General features: G+C 39.0%; 1 protein-coding gene across 5 annotated transcripts in view; it reads left to right on the forward strand.

Annotated features, from left to right (window-relative positions):
* Positions 1-24,208, forward strand: part of LOC135883552 (connector enhancer of kinase suppressor of ras 2-like) — a 569,301-nt gene that overhangs the window by 262,693 nt on the left and 282,400 nt on the right. For all 5 annotated transcript variants that reach the window (XM_065410743.1, XM_065410741.1, XM_065410742.1 and 2 more), the window contains exon 6: positions 12,286-12,405. In XM_065410743.1, coding sequence (XP_065266815.1) covers positions 12,286-12,405 — 120 coding nt within the window. The remainder of the gene's footprint in view (positions 1-12,285; positions 12,406-24,208) is intronic.

A 24,208-nucleotide genomic window follows, 5' to 3' on the forward strand; every position in this document is an offset into this window, starting at 1 on the left:
GGAGGACTGTCTGTCCATTCCCGGGCACATTGACCGCCTTTTCCTTTAAGTTGAGCATAACGGACTACAGAGTGGAGGGGCCGTGTTGTGGACTAATCATGAATATCCGGACAGTACTTGATTTTCTATACATAGTTAGTAGAAAAAAGTTTACTAAGCCAACTAAATCATGAACAACAAATTACTGATATAGTTATTATTCCTGTTTTGTTATTAATAAAAGTTTCTATGTTTAACTGAGTGACTGAAAAGCCCATTCTTAACAATATAAATATTCCACTTATGTTAAAATGAAATGTTTAGATGTTTAAAGCACTCACTGCTTGATCCTTCCCCTGATTCGGTGTCCGGGGTAAGGGCTGTGGACGGTTGGTAGGGGATCTCGGTAAGGGTGATGAAGAGCTCCTGGCTGTCGTTGAAATCAGCGGTGCAAGCGCTGTCGACTGCCTCGTCCTCCTCATCTCCTTCCTCATCTTCCCCGTCACCTAACATTTCCGAGGAGGAACCGGCCGTGGACAATATCCCATCCTCGGAGTCCACGGTCACTGGTGGGGTAGTGGTGGCGGCCGCACCTAGGATGGAATGCAGTGCCTCGTAGAAACGTGATGTGTGGGGCTGGGATCCGGAGCGTCGGTTTGCCTCTTTGGTTTTTTGGTAGCCTTGTCTCAGCTCCTTGATTTTCACGCGGCACTGCGTTGCATCCCGGCTGTATCCTCTCTCTGCCATGGCTTTAGAGATCTTCTCATAGATCTTTGCATTCCTTCTTTTGGAGCGCAGCTCTGAAAGCACGGACTCATCGCCCCACACAGCGATGAGATCCAAGACCTCCCGATCAGTCCATGCTGGGGCCCTCTTTCTATTAGATTGCACGGCCAACTCTGCTGGAGAGCTCTGCATCGTTGCTAGTGCTGCTGAGCTCTCCACGCTGTCCAAACAGAAAATGAGATTCAAAGTGGCCAGACAGGAAAAGGAATTCAAATTTTCCCGGGGCTTTTCCTGTGTGGCTGGTCAGAGCATCCGAGCTCAGACTGCTGTCCAGAGCGTCAACAGAGTGGTGCACTGTGGGATAGCTCCCGGAGCTATTACCGTCGATTTCCATCCACACCTAGCCTAATTCGATATTGCCATTTCGAATTTAGCGCTACTCCTCTCGTTTTCGAGGATTACAGAAGTCGAATTTAAAAGAGCTCTATTTCGAACTAAGTAGCTTCCTGGTGTGGACGGGTGCAGGGTTAATTCGATGTAACGGCGCTAAATTCGATATAAGCTCCTAGTGTAGACCAGGCCTAAGATGTCAGGCATGGTTCTTTGAAAGTGCTAAAACAGGAGCTCTATTATTTTATTTTATTTTATTTATTATTGGTGGAGTTGGTAGTTAAGGTTGCCTAACACTTTCCAAACTTTAACCATTCAGGCCCAAATTTCCCATGCCAGTGTGGCTCACACTGAATTTTTTAAAATTTCATATAAAATGCTTCAGCTGTTTCTGAGAACAGAATTAAGGAAAATACTATGTTTTGTCCATTTAAAAAAATTCTGACCACTATTTAAGAAGCTGTAGCACATACATCCTTTGCAGCAGGGAGTTGAAATTTTGCAGGGAGGTCATCCTAGTTTCAGAGATGGGCTTTTTATCTTCCCAAATTTAGCCAAGTTATAGGCCTATGAAAAAAATCTCAGTTGGCACATGATCAGTAGAGGCTTGTTAGAGTTTGGCAGCAATATTGTCAAAAAGGACCACCTGTCAGCTTGGGGCTCCAGGGTCTGAGCAGGCCTTTCCCTACAATTGCTTTTCCTGGTTGCCTGAGGCCATTGTGGCATTAGGCACAAGAACTGAGAGCAGGGAGATGGTCTCATGTGCTCTGGTGCCAAGTCAATGTGGAGGAAAAGAAGAAGCCACCTTACTGGAATATGAGGGGTGAAGGTGAAAGGGGAGAGGGATAGGAAGGAATAGCAGGGGAAGAGATTTCAGGAGTTGGTGGGTGGGGCAAACAGAGGGAGACCGGATCTGGGGGAAGGGGCAGAAAAGGGATAAAGGTGTAGGAGAAAGAACTGAAGCTGAGCTGGGACAGATAGGGATAGCTTAGGAGGAAGGTGGTGGTGGATAAGAATAGGGAGGGGGCCACAAACCAGAGTGTGGGGGCAGGAGTGAGGAGTCCTATAGGTGAGTGCTGTGGGGCTCAATTACCTCAGAAGGGGATGGAGGCAGAAGTCCTAGGTAGGAGAGGGGGGACAGAAACCAAGGGGAGACTGTGGCAGAAGAATTATAACCACTAGAGCCTACTCCCCTCGTGAACCTGGAACTGAATCCAGGATTCCTGAATATCAACATTCTGTGGTCAGCAAATACTGTGACATCCATTGACAAAATGTTCAACCTATGCTGGACCACATAAGGTTGTCTGTGCAACCTTAATTCAACATCCCTGTGCATGTTCATTATGATCATCTTTAATTACATGATCACATGGGATGTATATCAATGGGTTCAAAAAAGAATTAGGTAAATTCATGGGGCATAGGTCCATTCATGGCTAATAGCCAAGATGGTTAGGGACCGAACCCTCTGTTCCCAGTGTCCCTAAATTTCCAACTCTCAGAAGCATGTGGCACTGGCCATTGTCAGAGACAGGATACTGGGCTAGATGGACTGTTAGTCTGACCTGGTATTGCCATTCTTGTGTTATTATGTCCCTAGTATTTTTCCACAGGACACCTACCTCATTCATTGCACAAGATGGATCTTCCAACTTCTGCAAGAAATGGGGCAAGGGTCTTACAGACAATACATTCACTAGACAAATCTGATTCATTCCTTGGGCATGATCCACTTTTGGTATTTCCTAACTTTTGAGTGCTTGACTTTACATACAAAAAGCTATATTAAGAATGTTAAGGTTGCAATTATTATTTATATTGTCATTATACCAAGGGGGAGGGAGGAATTATATAACCTGCAAGCAAAATGGTCTGGGTGATGATGGCCATATACGTTATTCGTTTTTTATTTCTTTGTATTGTATGCATTTTTATTTGCCCAAACAGTAAACATAAAGGGAATCCTGTTTGCTTATCATAGATAAATCAGATAGTTCACTAATTGCAGTATCCAAAATTAGTTATTTGAATAAGTCACAGCTGAGTCACCCAAAAGGTTACAGGCTTTTACAGCAGAGATTTATTTCAGTTACTTCTTAAGAAAATTATTCTAAAGATATAAGAAACTCAAGCTTTTCAGTGAGTCTAGTTCTTACCAAACTCCCTGTGAAGTAGAAAAATGTAGAAGTATTGCTAATTCTAATCCCTAGTGATCACAAACATTCACCTTTGTTATCCTACTTTCCCTCTCCTCTCTATTTTGGGTTAAAATGGAAGAAATTAATTATAGAGTCTATTCTTTGTCTCAGTTTACCAAAATAGAGATAAGGGGCCAGATCTTTAGCTTGTGTAAGGAAGCACAGCTCTGTTTGAAGTCATTCAAGGATTCCTTGCTTTCTAAGTTAAAGCAATTCTGGATTCACAAAAGGAATTGTTACTTAAAATTCTATGCTAATATCAAATCAATATTTAAATGAAGCACTTTGAACAGTACTTAACATAGATGGTTCAGAATTCCTTTGGCATTTTTCACAACCACAACTTAATTAGGATATCATATGTCTGTGTGATAGAATTAGATTTATATATTTTTTATAATTTCTATGAATAATCATAGAATAATAGGACTGGAAGGGACATTGAGAAATCATCTAGTTCAGTCCCCTGCACTCATGGCAGGACTAAGTATTATCTAGAACATTCCTGACAGGTGTCTGTCTAGCCTGCTTTTAAAAATCTCCGATGATGGAGATTCCACAACCTCCCTAGGCAATTTATTCCAGTGCTTAACCACTCTGACAGTTAGGAAGTTTTTCCTAACGTCCAACCCAAACCTCCCTTGCTGCAATTTAATCCCATTGCTTCTTGTCCTATCCTCAGAGGTTAAGAAAAACAATTCTTCTCCCTCCTCCTTGTAACAACCTTTTACATACTTGAAAACTGTTCTCATGTCCCCTCTCAGTCTTCTCTTTTCCAGACTAAACAAACTCAATTTTTTCAATCTTCCCTCATATGTCATGTTTTCTAGACCTTTAATCATTTTTTGTTGCTCTTCTCTGGACTTTCTCCAATTTGTCCACATCCTTCTTGAAATGTGGCACCCAGAACTCGACACAATACTCCAGGTGAGGCCTAATCAGCGCAGAGTAGAGCAGAAGAATTACTTTTCGTGTCTTGCTCACAACACTCCTGCTAATACATCCCAGCATGATGTTCGCTTTTTTTGCAACATATTTAGCTCGTATAGTGGACCACAAGCTAAATGACCCCCAGATCCCTTTCTGCAATACTCCTTCCTAGGCAGTCATTTCCCATTTTGTATGTGTGCAATTGATTGTTCCTTCCTAAATGGAGTACTTTGCATTTGTCCTTCTAGAATTTTATCCTATTTGCTTCAGACCATTTCTCCAGTTTGTCCAGACCATTTTGAATGTTAATCCTATCCTCCAAAGCACTTGCAACCCCTCCCAGCTTGGTATCATTCGCAAACTTTATAAGTGTACTCTCTATGCCATTATCTAAATCAGGGGTCGGCAACGTTCGGCACGCGGCTCGCCAGGGTAAGCACCCTGGCGGGCCGGGCCAGTTTATTTACCTGCTGACGTGGCAGGTTCGGCCAATCGCGGCCCCCATGGCCGCGGTTCGCCGTCCCTGGCCAATGGGGGCGGCGAGAAGCCGCGGCCAGCACATCGCTCGCCTGCGCCGCTTCTCGCCGCCCCCATTGGCCCGGTACGGCGAACCGCGGCCAGTGGGGGCCGCGATCGGCCGAACCTGCCGCGTCAGCAGGTAAATAAACTGGCCCGGCCCGCCAGGGTGCTTACCCTGGCGAGCCGCGAGCCGAACGTTGCCGACCCCTGATCTAAATCATTGATGAAGATATTGAACAGAACCGGACCCAGAACTGATCGCTGCGGTACCCCACTCGTTATGGGAAATTATGGGGGTAATTAGGCAATAATTATTTAATGATAGTAGACATTGAGATTCAAAAAGTTAAGGCTTTATAAACATTAAAATACAAATGGTCAACATCACATCAAAATATACAAAGTAAATATCCTTAAATCAGACATTCATAAGTTCTCAAGCAGAATTTGTCTTACTTTGCCTATCTGTAAATTTCAATTATCACTGGAAATATTTTTGTTGATTTGTGTGTGTATGATGAAATTGGCATTTGCTGATAAAAAATCCTTCGAAGCCTAGTCATTTGGTATTATGTCTCTAAATGTGAATTTCTAAGTAACAGATTTATTTCAATTAATTTTTTGGTCTGGAATTTTGATATCTGAACCTTATAAAATGTTATTTTTGTCAAATATGAATATTATCATTTAAAGGAAGACTTTGGTTTTGAACTTTGTTAAAAATAGTTTCTGAGACATACTTTCTTCTGTGGTCTGTCTCTGAACTGTGATAATTGCTCTAATTCCACAATTTAAATTTTGAATTTAAAATAATTTTTACCAGTTCTTTATCATAAAATAATAATTCATCATATATAACAGGTACATCAGATCGTTTGTATGTTTAATTTTGATAGGACAAAAAGGAGATGAAAATATATAACTCAGTGTCATTTTCTACTGTTGAAGTACATTTCAAACAATGTTTTAAAGCAGTAGTGAATTGTATTAAGTCATATCTTCAGTCTCCGGTTTTAATCTTATGGACATGATTTAAATTAGCCTGCAATGAAGTATTTTTCTTTTATATACATTAGTTAGTATAACTGACACAAATATTACTAAAATTTGTAAGGTACAGTCCTTCTCTAGATTTAGCTACAAATTCTGTGATAAGCTGTGTAGTTGTACCACTGCCCTCTACTGGATGTGTCATAGCAACTATACTACTAATACTTTGGGGAGATTCTCCTCTAATTCTAATAAGGACCTGGCCTTCATCTAGATAGATCCAAGTTCTATTCTTGCTATCTGAGAGAAGGTCTGGGTGGCCATGATGTGCCACACAGTTACAACCTTGCAGATCTTCAGTGTCCACAAATTTGTTACTTTATAAACTTCCGTTAATCAGTCTGATTGGCTGCAGAAATTACCAACTTTTTAGCTCTTTGTTCTAGTCACAGTGTAGGAAGGAAAACTGTTTGGGAAATCATTCATAGTATTTACATTTTGTTCAACAGAAACACAATGTAAAATCCTTTCATGAGAAATAAACTCAAGGTATAGAAATCAGACTGTTTCAGCTCAGTTATATGTTAATTCTAGATCTATCTGCATCAAAGAAAGAGAGATTTGTTTAGATATTTTAACTAAGCAACTGCTAGTGGTATTTAGGTTAATAGATGGTAACTAGTTTTAAGGTGAATGAGAACCCTTTGTATTCCCATTAATTTAATATAAAAAACCAATGACAGCATGGGTGAAATCATGGCTAGGTTGAAGTCAGTGACAGAAAAAAATGTCATTTACTTCAATGGGACAGGATTTTACCATGTTCACAGACAAAACTTTGAATGAAATTTTTCTATTTGTTACTGTAGTATGTGGTTTACATTTTAAAGTCTGTGGTGCAAAATAGAATTTACCTGTGCAAAAAATCTTTGTCCACTTGTTAATTTTTTCTCACTCTCTACCCTTGCATTTCAAAATGTTTTTAAATGAGTTTATTTTTAGTTGTATACAACTTGTTGTCCTGTGTCCTGCTTGCTACCCTAACTGTTTGCACTGGATATTTTGGGATTGTGAAGACTGCTTTGTGTTCATTTCACTTCACAAAAAGACTTGCTGGGTGCTTGCAGTGATATGTACAAAAAATATGTTCTCTCATGTATGTAGGTTATACTGCCACTTTTATCTTAATGATTGTGGCTATGGCATCTGCTTTTAATTTATATATTGCTTACGTGATTTGTGCACTTAAATTGCTTCTTAAGGGAAAAAGTCGAAGGCAAGCACTATACAGTATGCTTTCTCCAACAAAATGTAATCAAAACCAAAAATCTTCATTGAAGATTGTGGTGGGGTGTATGTACCCCACCAGCAAGCAAAGGTCGAAGGGGTTCCTCAGAGGAGGAAAAATACCTTCCCTACCATGAAAAGAGTGTACAATCTTTCAGTCTTGATTTTGGGATGTTAAAATGCATCCACTGAGCAACTAGTTATCTTGGAATTTCTATTTTGTATTTTGTTGTTGTTAATGCGCTCACTACAATAACTAGTATAAAAGCAACCAAATCAGGCAGAAGAATATAATAATGTTAGATGCAAAGATCTGGGAATCATGATGAACTATTAGAGAATTCTTAAGTGTAGAGATTCTGTCTTTACTAGAAAGCTAGCTATTAGAAAATTGTGGATTTAAAAATAAAGTTTTGAAATTAAAAGTGGCTAAAATAGGGGTTTTTTTTAAAGTTCTTGTCTAAAATCTTGGATTATCCACCCAGCTCTGCTCTGGGTGAAAAGTATGCTAGAGGACTGAAACATGTGGTGAGAAGGTTGAGAACAGATATTTGTAGGAATGAATGGTAGATAGAGTTGATTTAATCACCTTTACAAACAACCCTTGTAAAAACAAACAAAAACCTTCCCCCTTAAGAGAAGTCTGATCCTCACTAAATTGTAAAGAATGTTATGACGTATCATTATAAACTGAGCAATAGTAAATGTTAATGAAAGGATAATACAAATTGAGAACCTTAAGCACGGTGCATATACACATACATGAAACAGATTCAATCGATGAGAAAATAAAAGAAAAAAATACTTGCATCTCTTTATAGAGACTTTGACACATGTTCTGGCAGATCTGTTAACCTTTTCCCCTGGCTAGCTGATGCTGCTGTTAAGAAAATTCAAAACACTGCCACAACTGTCAAACTGCGTGGAGCCAGGTCAACTGAAATAGTTTTCTATCTCCATTCTGTAGTTCTGTAATACACAAACACTATATGAACTGTTACACACTACTGAGATTACCAATATGCAGTCAGATGTGGAGGCTTGCTAATACGATTTTGAAATCTTGCCTGGTTTCTCAGAGTTTCATTGTCAGAGTGTCACAAATCCATAGGAACCCCTTAAGATACTGCATCTGTTCTCTTAATACAGTGGTAATGACAATATAACCCTTACTGCTGTGCTTGCTTATACTATGTGTTTTAAAATGAGGAAAGTGCAATGACATCAAGGTACTTGTCTGTAGGAGACTGATCTATATTAATAGCTTAAAGAGTGACTCTGTTTTGATAAGTGACTCTGTACAAATGGCATTATCAGGTCCCATTCTTAATGATCTCAATGATTTCCATATGCACTCAATTTACAAATAAAATATTTCCCCCTAAGTAACGGCCCTGCAAACTCAACTTGGGGCCTGGTAGTCAATCTGGGTCTTCCCTTTTAGCATATCACTAATAATGAAGGTTCTGCATGCCAAATTATGTCTTTGGTAACACATGTTCATCTCTGACCATCAGTGGGTTTGCATGACTGTCTGGAACTTAGTAAACAATTCTACTGATATCACGTGAAAAGGAATATAAACCAGTTCACTCTATACTGGTTGCGTTGGCTCTATAGGGTTACAGGACTAAAAAAACAGTAAAAACTAAAATCTGTATATTGTATATGAGTCCAACTAATATATCCAGGGTGAAATCCTGGCCCTATGAAGTCAATGGTCAAGATTTCACCCACAAGGAGTACGTCCATTGTGTAAGAGAATAACATTGTTACACCTACAGCCCCCTACTGTAGCGCATCATCAAGGATGTACAACCTATCCTGAAGAATGATCCCTCACTCTCACAGACCTCGGGAGACAGGCCAGTCCTCGCTTACAGACAGCCCCCCAACCTGAAGCCAAATACTCACCAGCAACTACACACCACACAACAAAAACACTAACCCAGGAAACTATCCTTGCAACAAACCCCGTTGCCAACTCTGTCCGCTTATCTATTCCAGGGACACCATCATAGGACCTAACCACATCAGCCACACCATTGGGGGCTCGTTTACCTGCACATCTACCAATGTGATATATGCCGTCATGTGCCAGCAATGCCCCTCTGCCACATACATTGGCCAAACCAGACAGTCTCTACACAAAAGAATAAATGGACACAAATCAGACATCAAGAATTATAACATTCAAAAACCAGCAGGAGAGCACTTCAATCTCCCTGGACACTCAATAACAGACTTAAAAGTGGCAATTCTTCAACAAAAAAAACTTCAAAAACAGATTCCAACAAGAAACTGCAAAACTGAAATTAATTTGCAAACTGGAAACCATCAAATTAGGCCTGAATAAAGACCTAATAAGCTTTCGTGGGTGAATAGCCACTTCGTCAGGCGCAGTGGTTATTCACCCACGAAAGCTTATGCTCCAGTACGTCTGTTAGTCTATAAGGTGCCACAGGACTCTTTGTTGCTTTTTACAGATCCAGACTAACACGGCTACCTGATACCTGAGAGCCAAGTTTTCCCACATTTAGGTAACTACTCAGTGAAATGCTATTACCTGGCTATTATTCTTAATACCAGATCAAGACACCTATTGATACCATACTCAACACCAAGACACCCCTTTCTCTGTGCACAATAATTGCAGATACCTATGGTACCAACCTGGAAGTGGCTATTAGTTAAAAATAAAAACACCCTATGTGTCACATGCTGAATTGTATGACCAGGGTTTAAAGTGGTTTTGAGGAAGTGCTGTTCTTGTCAAGACCCAGTGATAGGATTTCAATAAATTGTTTATAAGAAAACAAAGTCTTGGACAGCTTAAGTGCATGTAGTTTCTCTCTGCAGCAATTACTGAAATACCTGAAGTATCAAATTTTTTTGGCCAATTTTGTGATGTTGTTCAATCTAGCTTTCTGTGGTGGCATTAGCCCATCCGGAGAACGAGTCTGTTATTTTAATATAGTATTGTGACTAAAGCACAGGGATCCTAGATCCTGTTGCTGGTGGTGCCTGACATGGATTTGATGCATGACCATGTTCAAGTCACTTTAAATTCTATTTCTCAGTCTACAGTGTCATCTCTAAAATTTGGTTTATACTTCCCACTCTCACAATGACTTATTTGTAGAATGCTTTGAGATTTTTGGCTAGAATGTGATACAAGAACAAAGTATTATTAATTATAATTTCTTGATGGTAGTTTGGAAAGGTGACCCTTTAGAAATGACAAAATTTGGAGCAAACTTAAGAAACCTTTCCCCCCTCTCTATTTGCCTTTAATCTCTCCTTGTTTTTATCCAAAAGATGCCGCAACAGATGCGGGTACAGTTTGTATTATTGATAGTGCCAGACAGAGCATTATTTGCTCTCTCATTGTTGTCTCCTGGGTGTTCTCACATGACAAGTCCCATCCTTTGCAGCCTTTGCATCATTTATTATGGGCATCTGGTCTCTCGGTTGTCTGTTGAGCTACTTTAGAGTGGCCAGGTATTTCTTATTATTTTATTTATTGCTCTTTAATATTTTTTCCTGATGTTAAAATTCTCCATTGATTGTAATTAGGTTTCTGAACCTTGGTGGGGACTTGGTGAGCTACCATCATAATCTTGCTCATTGAGCACTTTTTCCTAACATGTATTTAGTTCTATCCTTTACTTATTAGATTCCCCCACCCCCACCCCCATTAAACAGTGGTCAAGAGGAAACCTTACATGTGTCTCAAACAATACAAAGGATTCAATGTGAATTGCTTCTGATACCTAGTCTGTATGTGTGGCATAAAAGTAATTTTATGGGGTAGGGTTAGGCTCAATTCTAAACCGTAATTGTATAGGGGCACTGAAGCATCGAAAAGTCAGGTTGGAACATAGTCACATGACTAATACGTCCATACTACAGATCCCAAGAAAGGGATATGCTTTGATTAAATTTTTATTCTACATGCCAGCCACATATGCATATGTAAAGTATCTGAACAAATTTAATGTGTAGGTTATAGGTGGAATGAACAATGCATATATTCCTCTTCGAGGCCCTGATCCAAAGCCGACTGAAGTCAATGGAAAAATGTGTTTTCTTCAGTGGCCATTTGATAGAGGCTCAAATGCATAGTCAATATGGAGCTGCATGCATACATGTGATTTTGCTCATGTTTCAGCTGATACAGAGGTCCAAATGCAACATCCAGGACTCCAGAGCTTTACCCTGGTTTCTAAATGACTAAAGATGAAGTGATTCTGAACACTGTTTATGTATTTAGACAAAGGAGTTATTCATTGTAACAACTTTGCTTCGTCTGCTTATATATGTAGTGTCAAATGGGATATTAGAATTCATCATGCATTTGAAAATATATGAAGTATAACTTCCCTTAAGGGATTTCACCACCATTTAATGTAATTAAAGTAAATGACAGTGTAGTCCCTGAAGAAAAATGAGAGCATACAACAGAATTCCCACCAGAAGAGCATTCTGAAATGCATCTAAATGGATGGTTGCAAATTAAGTACAAATATTTTTAGGCATACTACGTCTGAAAGAAAAATTTAGAGAACATGAAAAAAATATGGGGACAAATCCCTTATTTGGGAAAACTGCCCTTGTTTCAGGTGGTCTGGGTTCTGTTTCCTTCTGTTGTTTTGTTTGACCCGGGACAAATAACTTTTATCCCTGTATCTCACTTCCCCATTCTGTGAAATGACCTCACTATGTTTTTGTATTGGGGAATTGACACCTTAAATAAACACTTGACTTTATAAATTCCCCTTCTCATTTGTTGGTCAAAAAAGTGATTAAATTAATGTGTAATATAATTACTATTTACATATTTTGCTTTAATTCAATCTGTGTTTAATAATGCCATGTACAGCAACAGGTAAAATCAAGTTTACAGGCATGTTTGTTAGGGGTGGACGCTTGAATGAATAAGGTAATTCAAGCGCACACACTTCGATTATTATTTCACAAGAAGGTTCCTTTGGGCTTCTGTGCTGTAGATTCATGACCACTAGTTATGGCATTGATAGGAATTTTATTTTCCCTGCCCCTCTTGTAGTTGGCCTTGTGATAAATATAGAACTTCAGCTCTGTGTTCTATAACAGTAAGAACTAAAAGCTACTGCTGCTCAAATATATATACAATGTAAAGTAAACACAATGTAAACAATATTGCCCTTGAATTGTGCTTTAATACCAACAGTTTATCACTTTAACATAAGTGCTTATGATTATCTTTGTTTGCTTTTTCTAGTGTAAAACTTTGTCTGGAATCTGTGACCACATCATCTCTCTCTCATCTGACTCTCTGGTGTCTCAGTCAGCACATCTTGAAGTAGTTCATCTTACTAGTGTTATGCCCAGTGAGGGCTTGGTAAGTAAGAATATAGCTAATTCCTTTTGAATATTAAACTCAAGCATCTATCCTTTAGAGTGTTTTCTTTTTTTTAACTTGCCAAGAAACCAAAGTGCATTTGTTTTATGCAGTTTCCAGCTTTTTGTACTAGTGCAAGCTTTAGCTGATTTCTATAAGTGGTTTAACTACAGTCTTTATCTGTATTAAAATAAAATATATCTACAGTACTTAAAGCACCAGAGGTAACCAGAAAACATATTGGCAGCAAAAGTAGAGCATTGTAATCTGTAGTGAGCTGTAATATAGCTGTTGGACAACAGCAATATTATTGATTTTATTTTTATGTATAAAAAATGTTGGGCTCCAATATAGAAGTTAATCAGCTGCATAAAATAATGTGAGAGATGGTACCACAAGTTTAAAGGAAAGTGATCATATTGTTTTTCTTATATTTAATTTAAAGGCTTTTATGGATTTTACTTCAAATTTCAGCAAGATTACTTTATTAAGGAAGACCAAAACCAACCAACCAACCAAAAAACCCCAAAGATTTGTAGATGATATTTACAGAACAGACACTGGGACAGATTCACCTATATGTGCAGCTGCATTGCACCATTCCACAGTTACAAATCAGCTGTAAATCCAGTTTATCTGGTCAGTTAAGCCAGGTCTTAAGCCAGCTATCTTGCATCCAGAGAAGCACAAAAGCAATCAGAGTATACTAGTGAATCTGGGCCCATGTCTCTTTTTACAGATTGTATTACATTTCTCAGTTATAATCCAGAATTCCACATTTCTTCCATTTCCGCTAATAATAAAATATTAGTCTCTCAACATCTTTGCATTTTGAAGCCTGATGCTGAGTAGTAATGATAACCTGCAGATTCTATAATGTGATTATTGTGCAGGATGTGGGGCCGGTGTGTAGTCATTTATGAATAATATATGGATATATTGGGTTATGAGAATGTTTGCTGTATGGAGTTAATTCACTGTATGCATGGACTGGTTTAGTTAATAGGGATCTTGGGAATCAAGCAGGAAGGTAAAACAATGAATCCAGATAAAACACCTTCTGGTTAACAGATTAGGAGGTTAAGAAACAATACCTGAGCTATTAGCTGTGAAGATGCTACTTCCAGGCTCCAGCCAAAGTTACACAGCTGTTTTACCAAGGCTGAGAACACACAGTTCAAAAGGATGTTAAACAGTTAAAAACTCTGTCAAGAGCGGGAGGCAGTTGTCAGGGGCTGTTATCATGAGAAACAGGGGCTGACTCAGACACTGGTCCTCTGTGTGGGGAGGGGATTTGAAGGAGATGGACATGGGGCTGACTCAGACACTGGTCCTCTGTGTGGGGAGGGGATTTGAAGGAGATGGACATGCCTAAACTTCCTGGGGATTGATAAGCCTTGGGAAGATATACATTCATATAGACTGTTTAATTGTTTGCAAATCCTTTTGCTCTTATGATTTCTGTTCCTACTGCTAAGATTAAACAATACTTTTCTTTCAGAAAGCTGCCTGGTCACTGTATTAACTAGAGGTCAGTTTCCTAAGGGAAGACTTTAAGGTGCCAAGCCCAGTCAGTCCTGCTGAGCAGACACTGAGGCAATAGTCCGAGACCTAGTCTAAGAATGGGAAAATCACAGGATTCCCCCCAAACGCACAGGACAGGTAAAGGCTAGAGGTCTAACACATGAGGGGCATGCACTCAGAGAGACTGGAGAGGGGTCAAAAGTGCAGCTAGTCCAGTGACCATGACAATTATAATGCCAAAAAAAAATTAATTGAAAAACTATATATAAAAGATACCTTATATTGCAATAATGAATGATTGGGAAGGAGATCATACTGGATATAGAAACACTGTCAGCAAGATGAGACCACTTAGCAAACCTCATACTGGCTGATTTAAGGATCAGACAGGCTTATCTGATTGCATCTCTTGTGCAAGAAGGCTGCTTATATACCACATGGGTCCAGCTATAGGAGTGAGCAGGAGAGACCCATACAGTCTCTAGGTAGGTAATTCTTCTAATTGGTTGAGTCCACTCCTGTATCTGGCTACCAGCTTGCAAGCTAAGCCGCCATTACTGTTTTTGTTAAATGCTTATTTCATGTAGATCTCTTAATGCTACAAAACAGCCATTCAGTTTCTCTGTGGCTCCACTGTGAATAACTAATTTTCTGCTGGGCCCAAATCTACTCTGTGCATTTCAGGCCACCCCTTTCCTTAGGGGGAATTCTTTAACAGCCAAGTTTTTCAAAAAAGAATTCTTTAAAGTAATAATTTTAACTGGAAGTGTTTTTTGGATACACTGATGATCAGCTTGACAGCTATGTGCATATTTAATATTTCTCATTCCAAATAAAAATAAAGAACTACACAATTTGGAAGAACTCAGTATTTTAAATTTAAAAATAGAAAGCATCTCCCCTCATATGGTAATAGTACACATTAGGGAATTTCGGCTGGGTAATTATCAGCGTTTTAAAGTATCACAAAAATACTTTTTGGTTCATTTTCATTGCAGAAATGTATTTTATAAGAAATTTAATTCAGTGAATTGCTGCTGGTGTCACAAGTTGGTTATTTTCCAGTTGAAGTTAAATAAAAAGCTATTTTAAATAAGTATGATTCTTCTTACAGGTGATTTTTGTAGAGGTCAGCGTGGAGTAACAAATTGGCTTTTTCACTTCTTGAAACCTGAATTCAAATCCTGATTTGGCAGTTTCATTATTATCCCTGTCATTTACCTAAATTACACAGCCACCTCACAATATTGTAGGATGGTAGTTTCTAGCAAGGAACAGTGCAAGTCTGAATTAACAAATATCATATTTAAACCAAAACAATTCCAAAGATTTTTTTTTTACAAATGTTATAAACAAAAAACACTTCACCCATCACTGAAATGCAGCCTTCTATATGGTGAAATCATTATTAGGCACAACAATACAATACATACTTTAGGTGAGAAGGTGAAGAATGCTGTAATCAAAACAACTAGTGAGAATATAGGTAGGTAAAATGTAATTACCATGGATGGTTGAGCTTATTTTGCCTAATTCTGAAAGTGCTGGAATTATAGGTTTGGAAGTTCCTTGCAAACGTCAACATTCCTGGGTCCATATTCTTCTTAGAAAAGATCGGAAAAAAGGAACAATGAAAGGGCAGAAAGGAAAAAACCTTTAAAAAAATATAGGATGAAAAATAGAGTAGAGAATGGATTACAAATTATTAGAATCTTTAATTACATAGTCACATTGTATTTTCCACAGGACCCCTGCCTCAGTCCGTGCACGTATGCATATGGGTTCCCAGACACTATTTACTACATATTAACCAAGTTCTGTACTGCAGTGGATTATTAATTTCTTGATGGGCATTTTTATGGCACTCTTCACTGTAGTATCTGTATGCTTCACAGACATTAATAAGTTTATCCTCACAACACCCTTGTGTGGTAAGGTGGTATTATTATCCCAGTTTTATAGGAAGTGAACTCAGGCACAGAGAGATTAAGGTTAAAATTGTCAAAAGTGTCCATTAATTTTGGATGCCCAGCTTGAGATGCCTAGGGCTTGATTTTGCAGAGTATTTTACATTTTTATAGACCTATTTAAAGCACAGCGTCTATTGACTTCAGTTGCAGCTGTGAGTGCTCAGCACTTCTGCAAATCTGACTCCAGGCATCTGAGCACCCATAAAATTAGTGGTCATCTATGAAAAATATGGTTTGTGACTTGCTCAGCCTCTCTTAGGACCTCTGTGACTGAGGCAGAGATGGAATTCTTTTCTCGAAGGTGACTCTGACATTTTGGGGATTCACCCAGATTACTAAGAGGTTGTGTCATCACCTGTCCTGTAACCCTGGGAGTTTCTGTGCTGTGCATTTTTGGCTCAGATCCCTGACACCAGTAGCCTGCTTACAGCACAATGACCTCACCCTGGCTTCCACCAGCCTGGTTATTCCTTGCAGGGTGACACCAACAGTTCTTCCAGCCTTGAGTTGCCCACAAATCATCTCCCCTGCAGGGCTCAGTTCCTCTCACTATAGCTCCTTATCAATTTCGCTGCTCCTTTAAAGAGACAGTACGCAGCACCGGTCCAGCCTGTTAATTTGGTTGAGGGTTTTATCCTTCAGTTTGAAACACTGCACTTCTTCTTCGTATGGCTGATGTGGATGTAGAGCAACAACTGTAATTTTATATTTAGATGGTTAAGCCAGACAATTGCATCAGGAGTAGCGGAGCATAATGCTGTGATGCCTCTTTCATATTTGGGAATCAGCCATTGAGTCATTATATGCTCCATGGTCTGTTCTGGTGACCACAGTCGCACACTGGAGAGTTTTTAATTTTCCATTTGTGCATCCAGTACCCACATCAAGTAACACTGCACTGAGATGGCTGTATAATAAAACAAGGTAAAATTTATTAATAAAGAACAGATATTTAAGTGATACCAAGTAGAAGGAATTGAGATAGAAATGGTTACAAACAAACCAAAGTAAAATTACGATTCTAAAACAAAAATCTAGCTTAACAAACTAGAGCACTTTGTTCAACATAGATTTCTCATGACAATTGTTCTTCCAACATGGCGGGTCAGTTCTTAGCCAGGGTCCAATACAGACCTTAAAGTGCTTGGTTTCTTTGTCTCTTCAGGTGAAGGATACCAAAATGGCTTTTTCTCTCTGCTCAGATCTTCAAAGTTTTATCTTTGTTCTCAAAGACAAGAAGCCCTTCTGAGGCCTCAGCTTGCTATTTTTACGAGAGAGCTGATGCCAGGTTAATTTTTGCAGTCTCCTCCCCCAATAGTTACGTGGCTGCCTTCCCCACTCACTAATTTGATGGCTTTAACTTTTATGTAAATGTAATTCTATTGTGTCTGCTCAATTTACATAGGAGACACATTCAAGCAGGCAGGACCACATTCCTTTGTCTAGGGCAGAGTGACTTAAGTCCTACCTGCCCAAACGCATTTTAAGAACATATTTCCAGCTCATATTTATAACTTTTCATATATATCATACATACATACACACACAATAATATTAAGAGTCCAGTGTGTTACTCAGTTCATATGTGATACCCTGCATGACACCTTGTAGATACAGATTATGACAACAGTGAGTTGGAGTACACTCAACTGGTCAGGCCTGCTGAGGCTCAGTGCTAGACACCAGAGAGCCCTCGGCACTGGGGTGCTCTCAAGGCCACAGTGATATTAAACTGTATTAACCATGAGACCATCCTTTCTCTTCCTTCAGTCCCCTATCTCCTTTCCTAAAGGCCTTTCAAATTCTGCACCAAATGAGACAAGGGTCCTACAGACAACAGCCTTCTTCACAACACAGCCTTGATTCATCCATGTTGTGCACTGAATGAGGCAGGGGTTGTGGGGAAAATAGTATGTGCTTATGTAATTAAAAGATTGTATCATAATGCACATTCACAAGGAAGCTGAACAAGACTCACAGACTTTAAGGACAGAAGGGACCCTCATGATTATCTAGTCTGAGTTACTGAAGTCCTCAAATTATGGTTTAAAGACTTCAAGGGTCAATAGGCACCTTAATTCTGGTATTTCCTAACTTTTGAGTACTTGACTTTACAACCTTAATGTTCTTCTAACGTACTACTTTTAAAAGACATTTCCTACACTTTTAAAAAACAAACAAACTGAAAAAGAAATGTTCTCATATGGAGCCATATTGACACCTGGAGTTGGAGCCTTTAGATCCACAGCATAGATATCTACCACTTGAGATAATGGAGTAACTGTAGTAAGCCCTGTGGGTTTTTTTCCTTCTAAATGATCTTCAGCAAGAGAGACTTTTTAATGGATGTGCTTTTTTGTTAATATAAACCTGTTTTTGTGGTATTTTAATACCCTGACATGTGTAAGGGAAAGAGTATTTTAAAAATATATATACCATATAATCCCATTTTGCTAGCTTTTTCTTAGCAAAGGTATTCCTCATAGGCTTGCAATTGGAGAATGGCATGGTAGTAATTAACTAGCTAGCACTGTGAAGAAGCTGTCTCTAGTTTTTTGATCAATTTTTTAAAATGGCATTTGCAATTCCCATTTTAGGAATTATGCATCTAACTGGAGTTCTTCTCATGCAAACACATTTTTCTTCTATAATCCCAATTTTGTTGACAACTAAATTGTCAACAACCTGAAGCCATACTTTACGTTGTCAATAAAATTACACCATTGTCTGCTGATTTGGGGCAAAGAGCCAGTCATTTTCTGCCTCTCCCCATGACAGTTACTTCACTGCAAGCTTCACTTTCCCAAAGGTTATGGGTCTGTTACAGGAGTGGCCGGGTGAGGTTCTGTGGCCTGCAATGTGCAGGAGGTCAGACTAGATGATCATGATGGTTCCTTCTGGCCTTAAAATCTATGAGTCTATGAGGGTGGGACCAGGTACCAAAACTGGGACCAGGGAGATCCTCTCTCTCCTATGCTGAGTGACGACTCCTCTGGCTAGCACCCTGGCAGCATGGAGGAGGAGACTGTCTGATTTCAATAAACTAAGGGGAAAAGCTAGACTGGGAAATGAGTAGATTGGAACAAGTTGTCTGGTGAGACTGGGAATGAAAATGGGATGAGGAACTAGTCAGGGGGAGTGGAGACTGGGAACTGGTGGGGGTGGGGAGGATGTGACTTGTTGATTGGTGGGGACTGAAACTTGAAGCCTGTGAGGGAAATGACAGAGGGGGTTAGAAACACTGAAACTGGATGAGAGTTGGCACTGGGTAGGCAAGGAGAATGGGAGTGGGACCAGGAACCAGGGATGGGGAAGAGACAGAACTAGGACAAGGACAGGTTGGGGGGATGGGACACAAGGAATCAAGCTTGGGGAGGACAGGCAGAAGAGACTGTGACCAGAACAGTAAATTATCCTTCAGAACCTGAAATGGAACCATTAGGAAAGGGATAGATATTATGACATTTTCTATATTATTATCACTATATAAATCCATGGTACACACACACCTTGGATGCAGTTCTGGTTGTCCCATCTCAAAAAAGATATATTAGAATTGGAAAAGGTATAGAGAAAGGCAACAAAAGTTATTAAGGGTAGGGAACAGCTTCCATATGAGGATAGATTAAAAAGACTGGGACTTTTCAGCTTGGAAAAGAGATGACTAAGGGGGGATCTGAAAGAGGTCTATAAAATCTTGAATGGTGTGAAGAAAGTGAATAAGGAAGTGTTATTTACCCTTCACATTACAGAAGAAATGGGGGGTCACACAATGAAATTCATATGCAGCAGGTTTAAAACAAACAAAAGGAAGTACTTCTTCACACAACACACAATCACCTTGTGGAACTTGTTGCCAGGGGATGTTGTGAAGGCCACAACTATAACAGCTTTCAAAAAAGAATTTGATAAGTTGTTGGAGGATAGGTCCATCAATGGCTATTAGCCAAGATGTTCAGGGATGCAACGCCATGCTCTGGGTGTCCCTAGTCTCAGACTGCCAGAAGCTGAGAGTGGACAACAGGGGATGGATCATTTGATGATTGCCTGTTCTGTTCATTCCCTCTGAAGCACCTGGCATTGGCCGCTGTTGGAAGACAGGATACTGGGCTAGATGGACCATTGGTCTGCCCAGTATGGCCATTCTTATATAAATGGAAGTCAAAATTCTTGAGTCCCACCATTCTTCTATGGACAACTTGTGGGCTTCATCCTCATCTGTTGCTGGTCCACACAGGAGGATGACAACCTACTATGTTAGCAGTTACTCAGTTAGCTCAGTGTCCGAGGTTTGTGTGGTGGATCCAACCCTGCTGATGACTCGTGGGTGTCAATATGCTACATGATATTTTTTCCAGTTTTGATATTTAAAAAAACAAACATGGGAAACGATATATATAAAAGCTACATTAAAAGAACATTTTTAAGGTTGCAAAGTCAAGCACCCAAAAGTTAGGAAATAGCAGAATTAAGGTTACTTATGCAACCTTAATGTGTCACCCTTGTGTATATACATTATGATTTCCAGAGCAGTGTAAGAAGTCCTTAGTGTGAATAAGGGCATCATAGAAGTTTATATTTTGTTTGTTTATGTTTATATCCATCTATCTCAAGCCCCAAATTAATAGTTGGGAGAAAACCAGACTTTCTGAAAGATTCATCAAGCCTGTTTTTTCATTTTTATTGGATCTGAAATCTCTCAGTCCACACCAGAGGCCCCCAACAATCCATCCCGCAAAGCCAGGGAACACTATGAAGAAGAAAAAAAACAAGCCTAACAGAAACATGTTCTATGGGATTTGAGGCTCTACTGGAGGGGATGACTTACAGATCTAAATGCTAGTTTTGGAGCATTTTGTTTTCCTGGAGCAGAGGTTCAAAGCTATGGAGGATTTGCTCATTTCTGCATTCCTCAAAGGTTAATAAACTGAGCTCCAAGCTGTTTACAGTAGATTTTTCAGGCAAAATCTCAACTATAAAGTACTGTCTGCTCTCTGTAGACATTAATGAGCCCAGGATGCATTTTGAAAGAACAGGGATTTGCACCAGTGTCGTATGAATATTCCCTTCCTGTTACTGCTGTGAAGAGTCCTGCATTCTATGAGGATGTGTTGCTGCTTCCATTAAAAAGCATAACAAAACTTCTATTAACTATAATAATGCAGGACTGGGTGCCCTCTGTATGAAATTTATAAAGTGTTTTAAGATTAATCTTTTTCTGTATAAATGTAAAATATTATCGCAGTACACTCAATTTTGGATTACTGAGTCAATATGGCTGCTTTAAACCTTGCTTACAGTAGAAACATTTTACAAAGAATTTCCACCATTGTTCACACTTCTTCAACTCCAGCAGTATTAGCAAGAGTTACAGTGAGATGTACAAAACAAGCAAGGTCTGGGGGAAAAAGGATGATTGATGATTCAATTTCTCAACTATCATATTTCATTAACACTATATTTTGGCATGGGATATATAGGTATTAATTGTAAGAATTTTTTAAAGATATATTTCTGTTTTAACTAGGCTTCTTCATTATGGAATGTGCTTTATGTGGGAACATCTCAGTGGTAAAGTAATAAACTCAATGAAGACAGATGGCCTGTTACATCTAGAGCAAGGTCCAGCTGTTCTGACTAATTCTACCTGTGAATGTCAGTTTAACTAGGTGCTTTCTATTGGGTTTACAACATGTTAACAGAGGGTTTCTCGGCAGTTCTGTAGTCCTTAAAAAAAGAAGTGCCTGAACACAGGGCAGTCAGAAGCCCTGGGAGGGAGGGAGGGAGCGGGGGGGAGGGCGGGGCGGGCTCCTGCGGGACGCCTATGGGAGCAAGGAGTGAGAGAGTGAGCAAGGAGTGCAGAGACCACTTCTTCCTTGCCTTCTCCCTAACTGTGTCTGGCTCCTGCTTCCCGCACAGGACAGAAAGGAGCCACCTGGCCCGGGACCAGCAGATGTACTGGAACACCATTGTGGCTTGTTAAAAAAGCGCCAGCACGGAATTTCAGTGTGTTATGGTATGATTCAAGCACTGTGTCTAAGAGACCAAAAATGTTGCAGTCATATACAAACTTTCAAATGGAGCTACACTCAGAGCCAAAGGTGGATTATTCTGCCTTTAGCAGATAGTGGAAAGAAAATTCTCTCTGAAAACCTTTTGTTTATCTCTGGCACACCTTAGGATCCATGTTACAAACAGGAAATTTGGAGGCTTGGGATAAACACATTTCAGTATAGTTTAAAATTGAATGTAGAAGTTCAGTTCTTCCTCTTTACAAAACTTGATTTAAAGTAATGCAGAGCAACCCCTAAAGTAGTATCGCCTTAAATTGTTCTTTACAAACAGTATATTTCTAAATCTTAGTGTCATCTTACACAGAAGGGTAAATGGTCCTTTGAGGATCTTCCTATCAGAGAGAGCAGCCAAGAGCTGAACTGAACTATGTGTTCACTGCATAGCAGGACAGGCAATCACTGACAGTCTGCATATCAAGGACAGGGTATTTCATGAAAAATGTTTATAGTACTGCAAAGGGTGATTTGAAGTGCCGTCTTTTAAGTGGAACACATTTGATTTCTACAATACATGCCCTGGACAAAAGAAAGAAAATTACTACAAAAGAGGCTGGTTTTTTTCAGTGTTCTAGTCAAAACTTTCTCCCCAATGGAAAAATACAATTGCACCTATCATATTCTACATACCAAAGTATGTAAAAAAAGAAAAGCTGAATAAAAAGATGTCTTTTATGGCTTTACTAAGTGAAAGCCCGTGTTGTCATATGAGTGTAATTAGTAAAGTGTATAAGCTGAAAATGGCTGTGAACTTAAACATTGGACAGTAATAGACCATGAATCCCAGAGATTATTGAACCTGGTGATGTTCTAAACAAAAAGAGCTCTCAACCATGCTTGTAGCTGTTTCTATCCATACTCAACAGACATTTTAGGCTTCAGAGTGACACACACAGTGACAAGTATCAGGGGGTAGCCGTGTTAGTCTGTATCCACAAAAACAACAAGGAGTCCAGTGTTCACCTTAAAGACTAACAGATTTATTTGGGCATAAGCTTTCGTGGGTAAAACCTCTCACTTCTTCAGATGCACACACAGTGACAATCCTAGAATCTTACTATGTAGATAAATAGGTGCCATGCATTACTATACACAAGCTTATAAAAATAGGTTGTCATGATAAAAATGTTGTCCTTTGTAGTTTAATTTTATTCACATTTGTCTTATTATTTCTGAAGTACAATTTAAAAAATTCTCTTTGTCTTCACATATTGTGATAATAGTTTACAAAAACAGGTGCAAGCTCATTTTTCTATTGTGAGACAAGGGATCAAAACTTTTTATAATACAGCCTCATTTCAGTTTTGGGGGGTTCATGCATGTAACTCCTCAAGCACAGAGAAGAGCCTGTATTCATTTATTTTATTCCCAGACTCACCAAGTTAAAAAGAATTGCATATATCAAAAGATACATTCTTGTTCTACCTAGCCACACAATTAGTCCAAATTTGTGCAGATTTTGTAGCAAGAACAGTATATGCAAGGTATAAAAAAGTCAAACAAATTACCTCTGACTCACATGGAATTGATTAAATCTAGCTGATAGGTATGGAAATGTAGAGGTGCAGCAGGCATGTGCATAATGTCTGATGTTTGTATTTGGGAGTTTGACATGCAAATGTATTCAAATTCTGGAAGAGCAATTTTTTTTAAAGACACAGATCCATGAAAATAAAGAGAGGACAATAACAAGATTTTGTGATGCTTTACTTAATGTCAGGCAAACATTGGAATAATAAAAACAGTATCTACTAAGTTTTAAATTTGCAAGACTGAATAACTTGTACCTAAGAGTTTCAAAAGAATTCGCTGAGGAGCTCTTTGAACTATTGCTGCTGATTTTTAATAAATCTTGGCATGCTGGAGAAGTTCCAGAGGACTGGATATAAGCAAACGTGACAATATTTTTAAAGAAAAAGCATAAATAGGATGATCAGGGTAATTATAAGCTGATTAGTCTGACTTTGATGCTGGGAAAAATCGTGGAATGACTGATACAGGATTCTATCATAAACAATTAAAGGATGGTAACATAATTAATGTGAATCAACAGTCAACAAATTCAGGCTAGAAATAAGGCACACATTTTAATAGTGAAAGTAATTTTACTTTTGGAACAGCGTACTTAGGGATGTGATGGATTTCCATCACTGAAAGTCTTTAAATCAAGACTGGATGTCCGTCTGTAAGATGTACTTTAGCTCAACAAGAAGTTATGGGTTTGATGCAGAAACTACT

The sequence above is a fragment of the Emys orbicularis genome, chromosome 9, assembly GCF_028017835.1.
Source record: "Emys orbicularis isolate rEmyOrb1 chromosome 9, rEmyOrb1.hap1, whole genome shotgun sequence".
Lineage (NCBI taxonomy): Eukaryota > Metazoa > Chordata > Testudines > Emydidae > Emys > Emys orbicularis.